Raw genomic sequence first — 22,257 nt, 5'->3', positions numbered from 1 at the left:
GGTATTTTTAGGTTGGAAAAAACACCACAGTACATAATTTTTTTATCATGTGTATGTATTATATGTGTTGGTTGGAATTTTTGAATTTAGTAGGCTCACAATCGGTACTTTATTATTTCAACGCTCCTATATGTCATTATCAGATTGCTATTGAACATACTTGAGTTAGACACTAATTTGATTTATTTCTTGATTTTTTTCAGGGCGGGAGGCATAGGTTGCATGCGCTTTGGTCACCATTCTGCCATCGCAGCAGATGAGCTCGGTAGCCGCGGCCGCAGTTGCCGCCGCTGCTGCCGGGGTGTGGCCGCCGGCCTCTGTCGACGACATGCCGCACAAAGGTAAGCAAATCAACGCGTTATATCTTCATTTCATTAACTCCGCTCTCATCAAAGCAGGATGTTAACAGGAAAGTGATATCAGTTTGAAAAAGCTAGAGTATATATTGAAAATCATAAAGTCATAATTATCGATAGACGCGCGTGATGTATATATTATTTTAGGATTATTTATTTTACGATTATTAATTAATTCGCGGAATACTCCTTTTGTTTACAAACACTTTGTCAAAATTGATTTAGTCGCTTCTGAATTCAGAGCGTATTCATTATCCAATTTATCACTACTTGAGTTGGCGGGGCGATTTGCATACAAAAGCGGCGCCCCGCGGGCTTTCTCTCTTTTGCTTTATTCACACTCTCTCATAAGGCAGCAGGCGCGACCGATGCAAATTGAATGACGATAATCCCGCGTGTAATTAAGTCGGCTAATTAATCCCACGCTGCTGGCATAAATCCCCGTCTTCTCGGTCCGCCCGCCCGCCCGCCCGCGCACTGCACAAAGCAAGGCATAGGGAGCGATCGCGGGCGCCGCGCGGGGGACGGGCGGCAGCAAAATCGGCATTCGCCGCACGTCCCGCCGAAAGGTGAAAAAAGAAAATCACTTATTTGCCTAAGGGTGGCTTGGCGACTGAGTGAGAGAGGTTTGTCGCTGGAGGTCTCTCTCGCCTGCGCCCGCTTTTGTGCTTTAAATCCTCAAATACGCATGACGATGTTAAATCTCATGCCAAAGCAAAATCGCTGCTGCTGCTTTCGCCGCCGCCGCCGCCAAGAGAGAGGAAGGAGAGCGAGAGGGCTTTTAGGATGCGCTGCACGTTCGCTGGCAAATTATTTACGAAGACGTTTTATTATCATCTTTCCCAGCAGCGCAGTGCTGCGCCAATTAAATAAGTCCCGAGCCGCCAGCCTCGCTCATTTGAATGATCGCCACATTGCACTTTTATTTGCGCAGCGGCAGCCTGCTCCAAAAGGAAAACAATAAAAATGCTTATGAATGACTAATACCGAAGACGGAAGTTGGTTGTTCCTAAGTCCGTACTTTCTATTCAGGCAATGTAGCGTTTCGTTTACATTGATAAAAAATAAGTAACTCTTTCTTAGAAAAGTAAAAATAAAACGGTAATAATTTATTTCAAGTCAATTTTGCGCTTTTGAAGTAAACAGTTCATTTTAAATTTTTACAATATATATCATCTGATATTCATTAAATTTGGTATAACATTTCTGCAATGCACGAATTTATGCGATTTTTTGGTAGAAATGGAAAAATTGAGGAACGCTACAGTAATTCAAATACAGTTTTTGCAAAATCAGCTGTCAATAACTTTTATTATTAAGCTTTTAATTTACTTTTTCTCATTGAAACATATATATTGCATTTACTTAATTGCATATTTTTATTACTAATTTTAAACGTTTTTAACAAGTAAATTCAATATCTTTTGTTTTCAAGTGGAGAAAAGATAATTTTTGAACTCTTAAACTGGAAAAAGAGCAAACTTTGATGCATTATCCACACTGATAGAGAATAAGATTTGATCCTCGCTATCATGAAGAATTTAGCAAACACAAAAATCAGTAATACTATATATACTGCTGTTTTCTATTATTTGTCTGAAGCGACTCAGGCTTTTAATTAAAACAAAATTTTTATTTATTATCATCAGTAATTTTTTTAATTATTTGAACAATTTTAAAGGTGCAAGATCTCTAATTTTTTGAATGATTGATATTATTTGTACATTCAGCCAAATAAAAAAGAGCGAAAAATAAATCTAGTTGTACGCTGATTAAAAAATGGCCACCATACGAACCAAGCCGTGGCAACACAATGGTAATAAATATAGCAGCAACAAAAGGCTGCAGATGGGATAACGTAACGTACTTTTGGGCAGCAAAAATGCATAAAATGAGCGGCACGCACGGCGACAAGAGTAAAAACAGTCACAAAAGGGAGGCGCATTAATAAATAAAATAGTGATTATTGCAGGCAGAGGGAGCGGCACGAGGGGAGGAGGGAGGCAATTTCAAAGCAGACCTTGGCATAGGAGGGCCCAGGTGTCGTTACACATGAATAAACACATAGGTGCATGTTTGAGCCCATGACAGTCACTCCGCGCGCGATATTATTATTCAGATAAGGCCTCTCTTTTCTCCCTTACACACATTTGATATTTTTTCCATCACACAACCAACCAAACACACACAGGCAGTCATGGCAGCGCACACAAGCCTTCAATAGTTGTTAGTTGTTCTTCCTGGACCCGTCTCTCGAAATTTTATTGTGGACCCCCATATAGCAAGGACATGTCACCCAGAATACACTTTGGTAAGGGCTATTAGTCTCTCTATCTGCTCTATAATATATAACTGGAACCAGGAAGAAGGAACATAATACCATATACACACCAAGCAAATTTAGCGTCATGTTTGGTTAATATGCTGCAAAAAATAGGTGATATTTACGCTTCAAAAATTTCCTAAAAATGATCGTTAAAAAGTTAATACAGCGATTTACCTTTCGAGTCGGGATTTAACTATTGGATACGCCCTAACTAAACAAAATCTTAAGGTTAATTTTGCAGCTATAATTTCTTGTTAGAAATGACTTGGGTCGAATTATAAGTCTCCAAAATTAGGCACTAATTGTTTTTGTCACCCTTAAAAGTTTTTTGCATGATAGGTCCCAATATTTTGTCTGGCCATTGCAAGCAATCATACTCGAAACCATACTTTTGAGATTCGAAAATCACATATACTGTAGCTTAGCAAATTTTATTCATTTTATTTTCGATACGCAATTTTTTTTAAGATTGGAGATAAACATTTTTCACAAATATTTATCCCAGGAAAACTGTATTATATACGAGAGTTTTGATAGAAACATTTTAAGCAAAGAAAAATCTGAATATCTTCTCTGAGAAGGTTCACCAAAAGCACCTTTGAGGTTGCATCTGATTTTTGAAAGTGATTTTAAAAATCTCAATCTTGTGTTCAAAAGATTTCTTTTATGAGTTCAACTCGAAAACTATAAATGTTCGGCTAAAATGGGACCATGGATGTTTTTAGGTCACGTTATAGCTTTAAGGAAATCTAAAAAATTAGAAACACGATCGAGTCTGTAGGTGGTTTTTGTTATACTTAAAATTAATGTTCCCTTTATGGAAAGACAATATTTATTTATAATTTTAAAATTAGTATTAAAGATCTTAATTAACTTATCCGAGCTGTCTTTTCAAAAACGATTGTATTCCAAATTTTGAACCAGCACACAATATAGGGAGCAAAAATGAGAATAGCCAAAGAGTAATCGCTCTCGTGAAATCACCCGCGCGCTATTATACCCTATTTGTGCTTTTTGTTGAAATCTTTAGAATAGCCATTATTGACTATCTGGCTGGTTATATACGTACTGCTCTTTTCAATCGCGTGACCAAAATAAACATTTTTCCATGCCTGTAAATGCGTTTCCGATTATTCTTTCAGCCGCTCTTTGTGTGACTCTTGTTCAACTTTGTGTCAGGTAAATGCAGGTTATTCATTCACTTCTCCTATATCGGAATAAATCGCGCCACCGTGCAATTATGCTCCTGTGCGACATGCTGGCTTGAATCTATTAGCTCGTGCGTGACAAACATCAACAAATACTTTGCACCAATAACAATGAATTCCATACAAGGGCAGTCTTTAACCATTCTCTCTATTGGAATTTTTGATGACTGACAGCTATTTTTCAGCTTCTTTGATTTCTTAAATTAGTTGAAATCTATTACAATTAATGGAAGAGAGCAGCTTTTATAGTGAGCCGCATTCGCCAATCATTATCAACTTTAAAGTTGGTATATGGAGGAGGGTGCAACTCGCGCGACAGGCAGAGCGAGAGCTGGTAGACGTTGCCCTTACCCAGCAGCGCACAGCTTTTTTCTCCCGCCACTAGCTGCTGGGGTTCCGAGGGCGATAATTCAAAAAAGTTTCTTGCCCTGACATAATATAGCGCCATGGGAGCAGACCGCATAAAAGAAGCGCAGCAGCGCTAAAGTGTCAGATGAAATTATTTTTTACTTCTCAGCCATTTTTTCCTCCGTCCTGAATAATAATTTAAAATAAATATATGAAATCTCAAGTGCAGGCTGCTTGGCGCGAATCCAGTTCGCGCGCGGGGACAAAGAAAAGCCGGCAGCGCAGCAGCTAGGGCGCTCGCAGTAACTTTTGCCCTTCGCACTCTCGTGCTGCTGCTGCTGCTGCTGTGCTGGCGCCTTATCCTTATTCATGCAGCACGCCACCCTTTGCTTTAGCTGCTTCACACCACGAGCGGAGCACACTCGTCGTCGTCGTCATCGTCGTCCAACTCGCGCGCACAGCTAGATAATATACCGTCCAGATAAATACATATATTTACTTTTGCGGCGGTGGTGTGGGATATATTATATGACGTTCAGCCCGATCAAGTAAAGTGCGGCTCTCCATAATCGATGCGGAAAGGGCACCTCATTGCTGCACACGCCACGCCCACTGATGCATCCTATGAATAATTTTTACCGATTACACGTCTCACCCCTTTTCTCCGTTTGCACCTCTCCGCACATTGGAGGTCTTGCTGCTCTTCCCAGAACGTTTCAGAGTAAAGAAAGCTTCGAGAAATCCATACTCCTATATATAGACTCGAAGTCAAAAACCTTTTACCTACATATTTAAACTGGGAAAATACAAATTAGTGATTTTATGATTGTTAAATTAATAATCAAGGAAATTAAATAAGCAGTTACTACGGTCAAATCCACAATATTCTGGCACATTTTGATTTTTTTACATTTTTATTATGAAATTAGGGTGATGCGGTGAATCCTGAATTAGTTCTGATGGTCATATGCTGTTTCTCTTTTCTATGTTTGATCATTTTATGTTTAAGTTTGTGGCGACTCCATAATCTCTTCCAGGGTCGAGTTACGATCTTTCACTCCGGCATGTTCCCAAGTGGCTACTCACAATCAGAGCAAACTTCAGGAATGCTCATTGTTCGCATCCGCTTATTCCCTTTGGGACCTCTTCCCACACGCTTCTTACGCCAAACATATATTTACAATAAAAGGGACTGTATATGCGGACAGTAAACAACAACCTGTCATAACCTGACCACCAATGGTGCATTTGTATATAACTGCCTTAGTCAGGAAGGACTAATCAATCAAAAAAGCATTTCTGCTCATTCACTCGCTTCGTTAAATTGACATTTTTATCTTTAGCTCTAACCCCCTACTATAACCCAGCACGATATACGACAGTTTCGCCATCCAAGGCGGGTGCTTTAAATTGAATGGATTTTGTGTCTCGATAGCTAAAAATGCGAATTTGACATCCATTTTCATAACGCTTCAGCAAAACTATAAGCTCTCGATGCAGCAATGAATATTCTGTTTATTAAACCTCAAGTGAAATCGAGCCAAAATCTTACACATTGTTGTTTATAAATAGAGCATCATAAAAATCCATTCATATATAACGCAGGTTGAAATTTTACTTGCCGAAAAAATCCTGTATGATTTTAATTAAATATCCCCATTAAACTCCAATCACTCTTTGCAACGTGATACAAATATGAAAGGTCCAAGTGGAAAAGCGTGCCAGTAGCACACACGCACAAGAACACTCTCAGTGGGAAGAGGGAATTATTACAAGAGTAACAGAAATACTATATATCCGTGAGCGGCAATAAATCGACACTTTGTTCACAATACAAACTTACATATTTCATATCCCCGTGCTGCCACTCCTCGTGGAAAAGCACATAAAACTGCTCTCAACCCCAACAGCAGCTTGCGAAACTTCGACTCTGCTGCTTGAGTCTCGCGCGCTCAGCCGCCGACTCTTGGTCTCAGGGGTCGCAGAACAGTGCTTGCTGGGAAAGAAATCGTGAAAAGCTCTCCTGCAGTTTACATCGAGAGCTCTCACTCATTCCGGCTGCGAACCATTGTCGCACGCAGTCAATCGCTCTCGCCCGCTCGACAAATATAGAAATAATACACGAACACACTACTAGACTTCTTATAACGAAAAAATGCAGCGCAAATCAAGTATAGAGCCGGCAAAACTATTATTATACCCCGCTCTTTTAGTTGTTTAAAACAAACCGCTGCTCAGTTGAATAGAAAATGCTGGACGTGGTTTTTAAAGAAACACCCTGGTTAATTTGCATATGGGTGTGGAAAATAGGAAACGTTTTTTCCACGCATCTAAATCCTTAATGAACAAATCCTTTTCTCCATATATATAGTTCTCACAACAAAAACAAAAAGGAATTGGAATCTACTTTGAATTGGAAAATATCATTTCTAAAATTTAAATAAGCAAGAAACAAAAATCAAGAAGTGTCTTTGTTTGTCAGCAAAAAAATATAAAATTTTAGCAGCCACCTTCAAATACAAAAGGAGGTTAAAAAATCGCTGCCAAACTTCATTTTTATAATTATTTTTGCTCTTATAAGCCAACCCTTTACACGAAAATCCATATACTTTTTAAAACAGGAAGTTCCTACTTACCCAAGTTTTTCAAAATATATGTTATTAAATGTTGTGTAGTATAATATAGTATAGTATAGCGTGTATATATATATATATATATATATATATATATATATATATATATATATATATATATATTACATATACAAGCATTTAACATTTAGACTCCTAATAGCATCAAGCATGTAATAATGTTTTTAGAAAATTTATATTCCCTTGCACCTTTTCATTCCAAATGACCAACCCTTGGAAGCAAATTATGTTTGAGCCAACGCCGACAGTGTATTTTACATTCGCTCGTCTCTCACTCTTAACGTTTTTGGGATCCTTAGTACAAATTCAAACTTTTTGCTCACTTTTATAAATCCTAAATATTAGTAATGATAAAGAATAATTATCTATATCACAAAGCACTTTTTCGCTGCAACTTATGCGTCAGCTGTGTGAGCGACGCATTATCGATTAAAATTAATGGGAAAAAGGCAAACAGGCCGGCAACAATAGAAGATGCTGCGCGTCACACGAGGCGAGAGTGTTTTGCACACATTATCCGGCTAGCGTTTCCTTCCGATCACCCGCTGCGCGCCATTTTGTCTCTAATATGCACCCCTAGTGAAGCAGAAACCCTCGCGTGCGATAATCGGTTGCTTGTGTGTATTACAACCAAACACGGCAAGTCAGACCCACTACTCCTTTGCAAAAATAATTGAGGTGCAACAGCTTCCAAGATTCAGGTTTCCGAGCGCGAAATTGATGTAAAGAAAGTACCAATTTACTAAGTGGAGACTTTTAATTAAAAAGCATTAGGCCTTTTCTCGTGCGCCATTCGCTTTGTCTGGCGAGTCAAAAAGCGAAAGAAAGCGGAGCAAGCAGGGAACAAGCATTACTCCCTGCTCTGCCGACGCTAATGCGTATGTAAGAAAAGGCCGCACGCGGATATGCATGCACCACGTAAACAGACTCATTTGTTTGAAATATCTCGGCATAATGGCAGAAGCAGAGGGTGATTTCTGCCCTCCCTGTGCTCGCGACTTCACGCTGTGTTTTATGTGCAAGTGCGAAAGCCGAGGACGCCCGCCCGCTCACTCGCTTGCGCGATCATAAAAAAGCGTCCAGAACGAGAGGGTTCATTTCTTAGCATTCCCCGCTTTTTTCAAGAGCACAGCAGCAGTAGCAGCAGCGCCATTTTTCTTGTGTCTAATGCATCACCCTCATAATAAAAATAATACTTATTCTTTTCACCCTAGGCTCATTCTGGAGGCCCGCGTGCACGTCTCTTCATTTGTTTTATGTGCTAAATTTCTTCACAAAATACCCTTTCAGACGGAGAAGTGTGTCCCTCTCACACCCTCTCGCACGGCGACAGTCGGGGAGTTGTAAAGAAGCGACGAGATTGCATTGCGATAAAACGTTAATTTAATGTCGGACACTTAATCTTGGCGCTCGCGCGCGCGTGCTTTTTCTCTTTTCCTCCCGCCGAGCCGAAACACAAATCACCCAAGCAGCGTATCTCAAATCCGCACTTTGATTAGCCACGCCGTGTGAGACCGACGTTGCATGAGTTTGCTTCGTGCAGCAATTCCAGAAATTTCTCTTGGCAAAATTTGCCCGTAACTTTCGTCCAACTCGATGCTTGGATGAAAATTAATGCAGGACGTGCGCGGAAAGACCTAAATTTTGGACTGAAATAAGATTGAAAAAATGACGGTTCATTCCTTGCAATAAATTAGATAACCTATGAGCAAGAAATTTTTAATGTGGATCATGTCTAATTTTATTTACTAAAAAATTAAAATAATTGTTTAAACCACATTTAAAAAACATTTTTATTATTGACTGCAAAACAGGCAGTGGCAATTCGAGATATTGAAATATTTGAATATCCTTAGCGTTTTGAGCAAATCCAAACATTTATTTTATACTTCAATTTTAGGTGACAAATTATACGTGAAATTGAGGCGAACCGCACGTGCTGTGGCTACCCGACAATATGAAAGAAAGAAAAGCAACTCGTGCAGAAAGTGAGCGCAAATATCACTTTTCAAGCGTGAAGTGCACGCCAAAAATCAAGAGGCGTCGCTGGCAGATGAAAATGCGGTATAAAACGGCCCTAGTCTAATTACCGGGCGCAAAATTAGCAGGTGTCATGGGTGAAATTTAATACAATTTGTGCGGCGTGTCAACTGCGAGCCAATTAGTGGTTAACAAAAACATGGCCCCGAGGGAGTATTTTAATACGAAACATGCACGCAAGCAGGATTACGGCGCGGCCCGTGTGTTTGCCGGCTGATTATAAGCTCCTGAGAGAGCAATAGGGGTAAACCGAGCATATAGCGTTTCGCTCCGTCATCCGCGACGAGGGCGACAAAAGCTTCAGGGGTGAAAGCTTTTTCTCCCCATCCGGCAGTTAACACTTACAGGCTAGGTGAAACTGAGATTTTTCTTGCCGATTTTCAGTCTCTCATCTATCAATCAAAATTTATTTAAAATATGTTTCATATAACCAAAAGAGCTCCCCGCATAAAATGAGGAATTTTAGTTGAACAAAAGTCCAGCATCTGAACCATAAAAATGCACATGGAAAATCATTAAGAAACTTAAGCCACTCTTAAATTAAAAAGCTTGCAGATTATTCGTTAAGGAAACATTTTTCAGGAACTATATAACGCTAGTCTGCTTTTAAAGTAATTAATTCATGATTTAAAATCGGTTGTGCAACACTATTTCATCTCTACAAATACATTTTTAAAAGCAGGAAAGGAAAAGTTTGATATATATTTTCTGAAAAATATTTGTGTTTGCCCTGCCACTATATGTATTTGTTAATGAAACCACATGCTGTCCGCACGAAAAATGTGAAAAATGCGTATAGTATGAAATAAGAAAAACCTCCAACAATAGGTTGGCCAGTTGTTGTTGTTGTTGTAACTTGTGCTGTGACAAGATCTCGCATCCTCCCTCATGGTGGTCTTTATTTGTTATTAAACCATCTTGTTGGCTCGCATTGTTAAGGCATTCCCAGGAGTGTCAAAGCAATTGGATATATTTTAGCAGTTCGGGGATCTAATAATGGATGCCATATGCCAGAGATGGCAAAAGGTGGTAAGTTTATTAAGTGAAACGAAATGTTAAAATAGCTCAACGGGATGGGAAGCGCATCGATATAGACTCACCACTTGCTGGTTTTCGCACCTTTCCGGCGGCTTTAGGGACAAATGACCAGCGTTTCAATAAAAGACCTCGGCGCGGGGAGGCGAAAAGAGGGCCATATATTGGGCCCAAGCTCCTCTGCGGCCACTCGGGCCCCATGATCCATTTTAATCCGTTCATAAATCATAAATTTATTAAAAGTTGCAAGTTTCATAAATCATCAAATAAAAATGAGCCAGTGCCGACAAAAGCGAGGAATCCTGCGGTTGATGAGGCCTGTGGCAGAGGTGAGCCAAGCACGTTGCCTATATAGCCGTAGGAAATAAAAAAGGGTGATGTGTTTACGTATTTATTTCACAGTCAATCAAACCTGATGGCGGAGGAAACTTGACCCACATTTATTGAACCATGCGCTAAGAATATCAGGCGAGAGGAGCGTTTGACGAAGGGAGAGTCAGGTTTCCTTCAACTTGAGTGCTTACAAACCATGACTGATTTGCAGTGATGGCAGTCAAGTCGCACGGCGGCGGTGAATACAAAGCCTCGCGATCGCTCTGTACCACGCAGCATCCGACGCACGTCGCATTTGTTTTGGAAATTTAATCTTTTTACTATCAGCTGTCCTAATGGAGAAGAAGACTTTTTGTCATTGCCGATCGAGGTTCCTTTTGCGGTTTGGAAAATGCCGGTAAAGTGCGAGCCAAAGGGGAATCTCCAAAAGCTGGCGGGCGTGAAAATAGCGATGAAAAGAAATGGCAACCGTGCCCCAGACGCGCGAGAGTGTGCGTGTGCAGCTGAGGGAATATAAATTCCCTTTTTTACGGCAGGAAAAGAAATTGTATGTGTCCTTCATAGCTGACTGGACCAACGCGCGCGCTCTTTCTCCTCTCTCTCGCTCTCTCTCTCTCTCTCTCTCTCTCTCTCTCTCTCTCTCTCTCTCGCTCTCTCTCTGCCGGCTTTATATGATTGTGCTGCTTGGATGAGGATTTTATTCCTGATCAATGGCTCGCTCACTCTCTGGTCTGTGTGTGTACACACTGCGCGCACATAATTTAGTCTGAATTTGCACAGCAGAGTGCAAAGGGGGAATCACACTCAGCGAAATTTTCCGCCAGCTTTCCGTTGACCCAGAAAAAGGGTTTATGATTTAGCAGACTATTAATTTTACACCGATGGACCGTATTTGAACCGAAATTTTCAGGGCTTTTCTACATATGAACAGTTTATTTTTTAGAACAAAAGACAGAGTGCAAATCAATTTTCTCTCCCACTTATAAATAATGTGAAATTAATTTTTCTTGCTTAGTCATATATGCGCCTCCCAGCCCATTGAACATTTTGAGCATTTCGATTCACTTTACTATGTATATACACCACCTTTTGTCATCTCTTAACATTGGGCAGCCAGTATTATAGATCCTCCATCGGCTCAAATATTTCCCGTTAGCGTTGACACTACTGAGAATGCCTTAACAATGCGAGCAAACATTGGCAGAGTGTATTTTTGATCATATATATGCATTCAAATTATACACCTGCCGTACTATTGTGAAATATTTCCGCGAAGAATATTGAAGGGAACTACCACATAAAGAACCTCGAAAATCAAATCAATGGCAAGTGAGACACAGCGGTCGCTGCGACTGACCTCTAACAAACAGCGTTCGATTGTCGGCAGGAGAATAAAAGGATCCATCCCTTTTTTGTTAGCGATCGTCTTTTCCTGTCGACGGAAAACGCGATATTTTTCATAGCCATTTACAAGTGTAACCATTCAAGTTTTAATAGGAAATATAAAATTTAATGACTTTGGGTATTCCAAACAGAATTTTTCAAGTTTGTATCTGCATATCGGTTTCATTTGAGAGGATATTATTTAGCGAGGTTTATCTATGCCATGGCGATTATAAAAAGGATACAAAAAGCATGAAAAAGAGGGCCAATAGTCACCCCCGCAGAAGTTTCACATTGAATGCAAGTATATAGTCAGCATCAGCACTCCCCAACACCACACTTGACACCCATCTCAGATCCAATTCAAACTCTGCCTTTTGATCAGGCCGATTTTTCCGCATTCACAAACGGCTGCCACAGCAGTTGACGAGCTTTTTCAAACTGAGACCCGCTTGCACCCTCCCTGCTCTTACTCTCTTGTGCTAATTTTTGGTTGTGCTGCTGTGTTATATAATGTGTCTGTGTTAGCTTTAGACCAGCAAGCGAAGAACTTGTCTCCAACAGCATCGCCAGGCTTCAATGCGCGGTACCCTTGTGAGTTTTTCAGTCCCCTGGACACCCGGTGCCAGGGTGAATCAGAAACACTCGCAAGAGCACCGCCAGGGTCTAAAGTTGACAATTCGCATTCTTGAGTTTGATAAGCACACTACTCAGATCTCTTCAAAACTGAGCATTTCCTTTACTTCGTATGATCCTTTGACTCATTCATTGGCACATACTAGATTTCGATTGCAGCCAAATTAACTAAAGAAGCTTTGTTCTCGGTTGAATAGGTCATAGTGGTGTGAACCAGCTAGGGGGTGTTTTTGTCGGCGGCCGACCCTTGCCTGATTCCACGAGACAGAAAATCGTCGAGCTTGCCCACTCTGGAGCGCGGCCGTGTGATATTTCCAGGATTCTCCAGGTCTCCAATGGCTGTGTCTCAAAAATTTTAGGCCGGTGAGTAAACTCTTTGATAAAATTCGATATGTATTAACGAGACAGAATTTTTTCTAAATATTTAGTTGGCAAGACTTAAGGAGGGCAAATCAATTTGTTACAATTAATAAATAAAAGTAAAAGAGCAATATCGCATTATTTTTTTTAACTATTTATATTGCTCCGTTGAGTTAAAAAAATCAGAAACCTGTGACATAATAAGACAAGTAATTTAAATTTAATTGCTAATTGATGAAAAATAAAACAATGCTTCTTTTGCTTGAAAAATAAATAATTTTTCTTTTAAACCCCCAGATCGGGAATGTTTTGTATCAAATTAATTTATTTCAGGCTTTTTCAGAAAAAGCATTATGATTGTCATTTAGAAAATGCTTTTTGGTAATTGATTTTTTTAAAAGGGGAAGGAAACAAATTAGCATATTAATTATATTTTATTAATGCTCCTGATTGTTCGATTTCAGTTATTACGAGACTGGTTCAATTCGGCCACGAGCGATCGGAGGGTCCAAGCCGCGCGTGGCCACAGCTGAGGTTGTGGCCAAAATCGCGCAGTACAAACGAGAATGTCCGTCGATCTTCGCCTGGGAAATCAGGGACCGTCTGCTGCAGGACGGCGTTTGCACCAACGAAAACATCCCCAGCGTGAGTACCTACCTGGCGAACCTTCGATCATTAAGAGGGCTTGCACGCTGCGTCGTATATGTGTATATATGTGCTCGGCTCGGCGAGAAGCGGGAAATAATGTAGTTTTATTCTCGCCCCGGTCGACGGCGGCGGCGGCGGCAACGGGCGATGGGGAAATTTGCATGCGTCCAATAAACGGGGCCGCTGGGGCAGGGAAAAATGAGGATGCGGGGTGCTGGAAAAACGAGGGTGGCTCTTTTCCATTCTTTTTTGCGCGCTCGAGGCTTTCTTTATTGCTGGGAGGACAGGAGAGAAAGAGTGCCTCTACTGGCGAGGGTGGCCATAACGGTTATATTCCTCCAAGACGGCGGCGGGGCAGAAAAGAAAGAAGTGTATTCGGCAAAAAGGACGCCATAATGGAGGCGGCGGCAGGAAAGTAAAAGAAAATTTGACTTTTGAGTATGAGAGATGCTGCTGCCGCCGCCGAAGAATATACATACACACACTGCTCTCGCAGAGAAAGCAGCAAGCGTTCCAGATTGAACTGAGAACAGGATATTACAACAGTAACAGCAGCAGCAGAAACTTTTCATTTTCCCAGCAGCAGAAGCAGCAGCAGTAGAGATATCGGAGCGGTGGAGGAAAAGGGAAAACTTCTTTTCTCCCTGCTGCTTTTCTGCTCTCTGCTCCTCTAGCTCGCTTTTCTGCTGCATGTAAAACATTAGCCTTTCGTCTTATTTGCGTGCGTGCGCGTGTTTTATACCGCACACGTAAAGTTTATTGTCATACGGAAGATATCGTACATCTCTCTCTTTCCCGTTTCGGTAATATTATTTCTGCTGTGTGTGTAAAGAAAATATATTCAAAATGCATTTTCCATGGAAATGTCTTACTCCGCCAAACTCCCTTATAATGGCGCGCATATACATTTTTATCCACATATCATGTAAATCATTTTTTCCTTCTCTCTTCGCGAGCGCCTCGTCTTTTCCTCTCTTTCCTTGTCTGCTCATTGCTCAATAGATCGGAAGACATTCAATTTGGGTTTTTCCACACACGCGTTGCTTGACGGAAAATATGCGGGAAAATATTTTGTTTTGATAAGGGAGCACGTGTGATTTATTTATATTCGCACCGAAAAACGGCCTAAAACTTTCTGTGCGTGTTTTTACTCGCTGCATTGTTATGGAAATGTGGAGTGACTATCTGAAAGATTTAGTTTATGGCGGGAAACGCAAAAACCAAACCGAAACTTTTAGTGTGCTTTTGAAAGTTTGAGAGGGAGCAAAATTTATGTGACTTGACGCTCTTTGTGTAATATTAGAAAAACACTCGTATGTAGTGTAAAAATCACCACATATCTATTTGTTTTTTCTCCATTTTTTTGGTGGTGTGGTACTTTTTTTATTTTTGGTTTTCATGATAATTCGGAAAATTATCATTTTTCCTGTCTGTCTAAAGAGTAAATTTATAAATATCACTTAAAAAGGAAGGAATTCAACACTGCAACACAAACCATAATAAAGAAATTGCGATAAAGGTCATGATGAGGGTTAAGTACCCGAAACATACTGTCTGGGTGGTTGCAGACAAGGCATATTCATGAACCTTTATTTTTAAAATACAATTTCCCTATAATTTTTGCACTTGCTGGTAATAAATTTAGTTATTTCAGATTATGTATAATTTCTAAAGAAATGTGTTTTGTCGCTGTAAAATTGCTCCTCTTGTTAAAGGTTTGCAAGTATTTCATATTTAATTTGGTTGATAATTGGTGTTGTTTAAACAGGGAAAAAAATTGTAGAAATTTATAAAAAATGACTAACATTAAACGGCATTTGTTTTAATGGTTTCGTCGATACTCTCTAAATTGAGTAAAATTCAGTGTTTGGACATGCGTTAAAGATTGTATTTTTTACAACTTTTAGATATAAATATTACTAATAGAAGCAAAACACTAAAACCCACAACAGTTAATTTGATTTGTTTACAATTTTGTAAACAACCTTTGTGGATGGCTTTGATTAGCTGTTATTGCTATATGCACTTTCATTGACGCATTGAGAATTGTTTGTGTTTACACATTTTGAATTATTTAAATACAGCTATATGAAAAAAAGATGAATTAGATGTCAAGAAAGTATTTTGAGAGCAATGCAAATTAAAAAGATCTGAATAGTTGACGAAACGGGAGAAATAAAAGTCCGCAATTTAAAAGATGAATAGTTTTCAATTTCAAAAGTATTATGAAAACCACACAGCGCACAGACCATAGTAGATTAAATATCTTTGTTTGTGAAAAGTGTTTGCCTTCGGCACGTGCAATCACTTGCAAAGTTGAAAAGTCAGCACGCAGTGAAAAAGTAGACACAGCACGCACACGTAGGCAAGGCGCACGGGGCAGACGAGGGCGGCAGGCGCAGACATGGCCGCGATGCTGCAAATGCGAATATCAATTTGTCATGTGGCGTGTACGTACAGCGGGCAAAAAAGTGTCACGTCATTTTCTCATCATTTTAATCCATCTTTGTCTCTTGTTGTCGGACGCGGCACCTCAAACTCTTTTGTAAACATTCATCACTCGGTGCCAATCACACGAGAGCGAGAGAGAGACTGCTGCTGCCTCGTCGCTTTTGATGCTACGCTGTATATCAGGAGCAGGAGCAGGGCAAAAAATGCGCGTGGCGCAGCCTCTCTTTCTCATCTTGCAAACACACACACACACACCCTCATCATCGCCACTCTCTCTTTCCGCAGCCGGGTACAAAGTAATGAATGTTTTAGCACATAATTAATCAAATTTTCGAGTCAAAAGGAAGGAAGAAAGGATTAAAAAAGAGCGAGCGAGGGAGCGCAAGTCGCTCGGCAGAAACTTCTTCCTTGAGTCGCGGGAGATAATATTAAATAATAATTTAATCTTTACGGCGGGAGGATGATAATTCACTCAGATGCTCATCTCATTAGGAGGTATTAAGATTTATTTATGCGAAAAATTAAGACGAAGGCGGCTGCTGCTACTGCTGCTGCCGATTTGAAAATACGCGTGCGTGAAATAATGCATGAGAGAGGAGAGAATCAGTCCCGGCCGGCGTTCCTTAAAGATGTTAGAGGGGATAAAGGGCTGGGGTATTTTAAACTTGATCTCTTACGCCTCAGCGAATCACACCGCTTCAATCAACAAACTCGCTGCATATAGGGAGAGAGCGAGTAGCAGGGAGAACGGGAGAGAAATAAGAAAAAGAAGCGGTGGCGCGCTCTCTCTCTCGCTCGCAACCATATGAGAGAGAAGAGAGCTAGAGAAACTAAGTTTCGGCGAAAGCTGTGCCGAGGGGGGCTGGATTTGGTGGAGGCACAGCCACGCAGCAGTCGCTCTTTCTCTCTCTCGCTCCGATGTGCATTTCGCCCTGCAAATATTACGCATGCAACCCCTTTTTTACGCTGCTGCGTGAGTCATATGACAGAGCGTGACACTCGCAAGAGCGCCGGCTAATTTCGCGGCGAACCGGAAACTTTTCTGACAGTGTTGGCTGTAGGAAGAAAATAAAACTAAAACGTTTTGTACAACATTTTCCTTTGAAATTTGAGTAAAATTTTTTTTAGCATAAATGAGATTTTGGCACGGGGTCTGGACGTTTTTGAGTCTCGTGACCACAATATTAGATTTTTCGTTCACTTTTATCAGTTGCCAAAAATCAGAATTTTGCTATAAATATTTGATGATTATAGACCAAACAGAAAAAAACAGACGAAAAGGCTAGTTAAACAAAAAGTTAATAAATAAAGTATATTCTTCGATAAAGATCTAGACCAGTACTGCTTCAATTTTTGTTATAGTTTCACGCAAGTTGACAAAGTGTGTAGAAAAAGTTGTGATCTCGCCGTAGGAAAAGTTTGAATGCCAAAGCCATTCACCCCTTTTCTTGTTGCGTATCGCGCGCGGGGGAGACAAAAGTTAACTGACTTGTCCAGGAGGGATTGTTGTTGGCCGCAAGGGCATTTGCTGTGCATCAAGGGTCGGTGTTAGGTCACACGCCAATAAGGAAAACAAAGAATGCGTCGGGAACGCGCAGATTCTCTCGGCCCAAAAGCGGCGTGCGGCGGTGGCGGCGGATAAAATATACAGAAGCGACACCCTCTGCGAGGAAGCTGATGCATTATGTATGGAGGAAGCAGACGCTGTTGCAGCCAGCGGCCTGCGAAATCGGCGTAAAAATACGAAACATGTTTTATCGACGAGTGCGAATACTCTCTCGTTCTCTTCCTCACTTCTCGCTGCTCTCTTCCTGTTCTTTGCCGCTCGACTTTTTTTATGTATAGATACAAAAATGCATCTCGTATATAGGCTTTGGATGGCACACATTCGATCGCCCCTTTGTTTTCCTTGCTGATATTCCTGGATCTCGTGTTTGAGGTCGTGATCGCGACATTCAAAATTATTAGGGTGATGAAAACTTTTCTGCTAACTTTGCAGAGAATATTATTTTTACTTTTTGTTGACCAATTTAGAGTGATGAATATGAATTACTTGAAACCGAGGGATAAATCCTCGATTGGAGGTAAAGCCGCATCATTTTCAGCTAATTTTAATACTATATTTATATACATACATACATATTAAATTGGTATTTAATTGATTTATTTAATTTTTGAATATTGTAGTGTTTAATTGTTTGTAAATTCATTCAACAAACCGTTCTTACTGTCACCAACAACAATAATAATTAGATTAATGAGTTTCCAACCTGTTTGGGCTATGTATTGATTATAAGAACTGCGAGCTCTCTGCTTTTTATTAATAACGTGGAGGTAAATAAAAACCCATCTTCTCTGCGTTCATGCGGATAAAATTTCTCCTTCTCTGTATCATAATTTGATACTTTTTACCAAGCCCTAAAAGAAATGAAAAACCAACAAATTTAAGAATTACAAAACCTGATATTTCAACACATCTCGGCTACGAGAGGGGGACCATACATATAATGAACAGTTTTCTCTGCTCAGTTAGAGACACATTCGAATATCATATAACAATCGCCGCGCGCGATAATAGCAATCGTTTGAACGGTGTGGGAGGGTGCTGGCCGGGTTTATTAAACACAATACGCACGGGCGCGTATATTTCAATTTGGAAGCGCGCGCGGCACTTGAAATACTACAAATTGTCATCCCCATATCACAAGTGGCATTCTAATTGGGATGGAATTCCCATCGCACAGAATACACACACCAGCGTGCGGGGTGGTTTTATTATTCCCGCCGGATCGCTTTGCGCACGAAAATAATAATATACCTCACGCTCGTGGAAAAAAGGGAAAGGAGGGCGAAGGCTCCAATTACGACCGCATGCTATATCGCTCACAGACTAATTGGCGGCGATTTGTAACTGCCGATCATAAATTTGCGCTAATTAATCGACAGCAGTTTCTTTTTACTCTCTCGCCGAGGGATGTGTTGTACACACAAAAGGTGGTGTGCCGACGAGGTAAACGGGCCCCTCTCGCTTTTGCTATTGGACGACAATGAGTCTGCGATATTCATTGCGCGGAGTATTAGCATCGGTTGGAGCTATAACGGTGTCAATAGCCTCGAAAACACCCTGCAGCGCGCTATTCACGAGGCCAGCTTTGTGCCAGCCACCCCTGGATTATTTATTTGTTCCTTCAAGTACTGAACGCTGTCTGGACAGCATCTTTTCCTCAATGCATTATTGACATCCTGCATCTCGCGTCGTTTATTACACGTACCGGCCCGGCCCTGTCAGCGAAGAATACATTTTTCCGTCTTTGTACCTACCTGCTGCATGCCGGGCTTGTAAAACATGCATGATATGCGTGTAATTCATTTCATCATAAGCGCGCCGGCTTAAAATTTATGTCCGCCTTTGTTGTCATCCGTTCCTTACATCGGATCATAAGTCCGATTCCATTTAGTATTTGGCTACTTTTCTGCTGTCGGACAGATGTTTGCGGCCTGCGCTTCTTTGAATTAAGACGTGCCCTTAGCTATACCTCTTGGCGAATACAATTCTTTCAATTTTCCCGAGTGGCGTGGAAAATAAATATGCCCTTTCCATTGTGAAACTTGCTCGGTGTACCATCCATTACAAAGTTTAATTCTTACGTTTCTATTGAACCTCGTTTTTTTTACTTTTGAGAAATTTCTTGCGCAATTTTCTTCCTACTTTTGTTTTAAAAGCACATATATAGATTCTCTGTCGGTAAAAATTAAAAGGAAACTTTTGTAGAAAAACCGAATGAAATAAACTGGAAATGGAAATGCTGAAGACGTTGACTCCTTGTTTCAGGTCTCGTCAATCAATCGTGTGTTAAGAAACTTGGCCGCCCAAAAGGAGCAGCAGCAACAGCACCAACAGCAAAGTCCTGTGCAAGGGGACGCAGCCTATGAAAAGATAAGACTCCTAAGTAGTCAGGCAACTGCAGTAAGTTGGCCTCGTCCAACTCATTGGTACGAATATTGATAATTGTTTAATATGAAAATAAATAAAAGAGTTCACAAAAATAACCTTAAATGGTCATTATTTCATCATTGTAAACAAATATTATAAAATATTTAAATTTGTCCTGTTTAGAAAATAATTGATCTAGAGAAATTAAGATCTGAATCTCAACATTTATCAATGAAAGATCTTAAGTTGAGACAAAAAGATTGTTTTCCACTTTTCCTCTCTTTGTTAAATTGACCAGTTGCATAAACCCTTAGTTATTGAAGCCGCCAACAGATGACGCAACCACAGACTTTCTTAAAAATTTTGTTTTTAGCGATTTTAAGGCATTTTCGCTGCGATTTCATACTCAATCTAGCTATTTTGCTTTTTTTAAATTAATTTGCTTTTTTTGACGTGCTGAAAACCAAAATCGGTTCAGACATTCGCCGTAGAAACGTTGGAAAAGATTTTTTTATTTCAAAAAATAGTTTTTCACGATTCTACGATTCTATTGGCTGAACCGATTTTGGTTTTCAACACGTCAAAAAATAGCAAATTAATTGAAGAATGCACAGTAGCTAGATTGAGTCTGAAATCGTAGCGGAAGTGCCTTAAAATCGAAAGTCTACGGTGGCGCCATCTGTTGGCCGCTTCGAACACTTAGGGTTTATGCAACTAGTGAATTGATCCTTGTTTTTAGGTACGCACCAGCCACCAGCCCTTTTCCCAGTGGACATCAAGCTAGTCCGAGTCCTGGCCTCAACGGGGGATGCACGATCCTTTCAGATCACGATTTAGGACCAAAGAAAGGTAGGAGATATTTCCTATAAATCGGTTTCCCATTTCATACAGATCAGCTGTTTTCTGTACAAAAACCCTTCTCTTCTGCGGCGATAATCAATAATATTTGCTCCCATCGACGCGCGGCGCGTCGCGTGGAATACGAAAGAGCGGAGAGTTACGAGTTTTGGCAAGTGGAAAAATTTATTTGCGTATCACATCGCTTCCGAGAGCAGCAAATCTGTTATGTCTACAAATATTTTGAACGCATCTCGACGCGCGGCAGTTGTTGAGTTTGTAATCCTCTTATTATATATATGAGAAGGAAAAGGGAAGAGCTATATACATGGCGATTGAGTAAGCCTCTTACTTATTCGTCGCGTTCAATTGCATCCAAATTCAATCTAAATGCTCCAACTTGTCGTTCTTGATATATTAACAGTTGAACTAAACGGTTATTTTATAAGTATAAATTAATCCAATTTCATTATAATTGAATTCGAATTAAAACCCATATTTTTATAACGCAAATCTATTTCATAACCTTTTGAAGCTTTGCCAATATTCTGCAAATAACATGAATACTATTAATTTACCAACTATATACTGAATTTTTACGTGCAAAACTTCCTAAAATTCTATATAACAACACCGGAAAACCAATTTAATAACATTATTACATTTTAAAAACTTTGAAAATTATCATCGTTCTTTATTTATCAAGATTTTTAGTCACTTTTGTGGTTACTTTGCAATTTTTTTCTTCTGCAGTTTTCAAACAAGCCCCATATCAAATTCGCACATTCATAATTGGAAATCAGTCTTTACAATGACAGAGCACGTGTAGCATGATTAAATTATTCGTTTACCCGCTAGTACAAGGGTTTGCATTTATAACGACGGACATATGGTTCACCCATTCATCCGGCGTGCAGGCTGTTTTAATATATTTAAATGCGTGCCAAGAAATAAATAGCGAGAATAATCTCTTTCTCTCTCTCTGCGCGCAGCGCCTTTTTATACAAATAATAATGTTCCTGCTGCTGCTGCTGGCGGTGGTGCCCTGTTCAGTTTGAATGCAGAGAGAAACGCGCGCGCCTCTCTTTTTGCAATGGCAAATAATAATAAAGAAAGACCATCTTCGCGGGGCGTCTTTATATGTCGTATAGGAACGAACAATGCACCAGCAGCAGCACATTCACAGAGAGTAAGATGCGCCTCTGTCGCACACACATATTCATGCCGAGATTGGAGTGCATTTATAGCTCGTCGGGTTATATATATATATATATATATATATATATATATATATATATATATATATATATATATATATATATATATATATATATATATATATATATATATATATATATTCATATCCTATTTTTTGCATACCCCCGCCAGCATCACCACTGTGAATTTGTTGTTGAAAAGAGAGCAATTAAAGTTCCGTTTGTTAGGATTTGAAACACAAAAAATTGGCAGTGCCAACGCTAGAAATTATAAAAATTGCAAATTTCCAAGGTGATCTAAATTGTTTTGGCATAAAACATCTGACAGCTAAATCGTGTTCAGAAAGTTTTCAAATCGTATACTCTCTCTCTAATACGAACTGCTTGGTATAAATAAAGTTTGAAACCAAATTTGAATGCGAAGAAAGTTATTGGAATGCCGTTGTTGAGGGAAGGAATTTGAGTGGGGAAATTACATAGCCACCTTGTTTTTC

At 40.0% G+C, this 22,257-nt stretch overlaps 1 protein-coding gene across 4 annotated transcripts in view; it reads left to right on the top strand.

The window, feature by feature from the left end:
- LOC135943356 (paired box protein Pax-6-like) overlaps window positions 1–22,257 on the top strand; it is a 58,582-nt gene that overhangs the window by 16,560 nt on the left and 19,765 nt on the right. For 3 of the 4 annotated variants that reach the window (XM_065489846.1, XM_065489845.1, XM_065489848.1), the window contains exons 2-7: window positions 204–341; window positions 12,209–12,274; window positions 12,514–12,679; window positions 13,141–13,321; window positions 19,608–19,768; window positions 20,449–20,558. In XM_065489846.1, the coding sequence (XP_065345918.1) occupies window positions 257–341; window positions 12,209–12,274; window positions 12,514–12,679; window positions 13,141–13,321; window positions 19,608–19,768; window positions 20,449–20,558 (769 nt within the window). In that variant the 5' untranslated portion in view covers window positions 204–256. The remainder of the gene's footprint in view (window positions 1–203; window positions 342–12,208; window positions 12,275–12,513; window positions 12,680–13,140; window positions 13,322–19,607; window positions 19,769–20,448; window positions 20,559–22,257) is intronic. The other variant, XM_065489849.1, reaches the window with a different exon arrangement.

The sequence above is a fragment of the Cloeon dipterum genome, chromosome 4, assembly GCF_949628265.1.
Source record: "Cloeon dipterum chromosome 4, ieCloDipt1.1, whole genome shotgun sequence".
Taxonomy (NCBI): Eukaryota; Metazoa; Arthropoda; class Insecta; order Ephemeroptera; family Baetidae; genus Cloeon; species Cloeon dipterum.
This window is presented reverse-complemented; position numbering and strand designations above follow the sequence as displayed.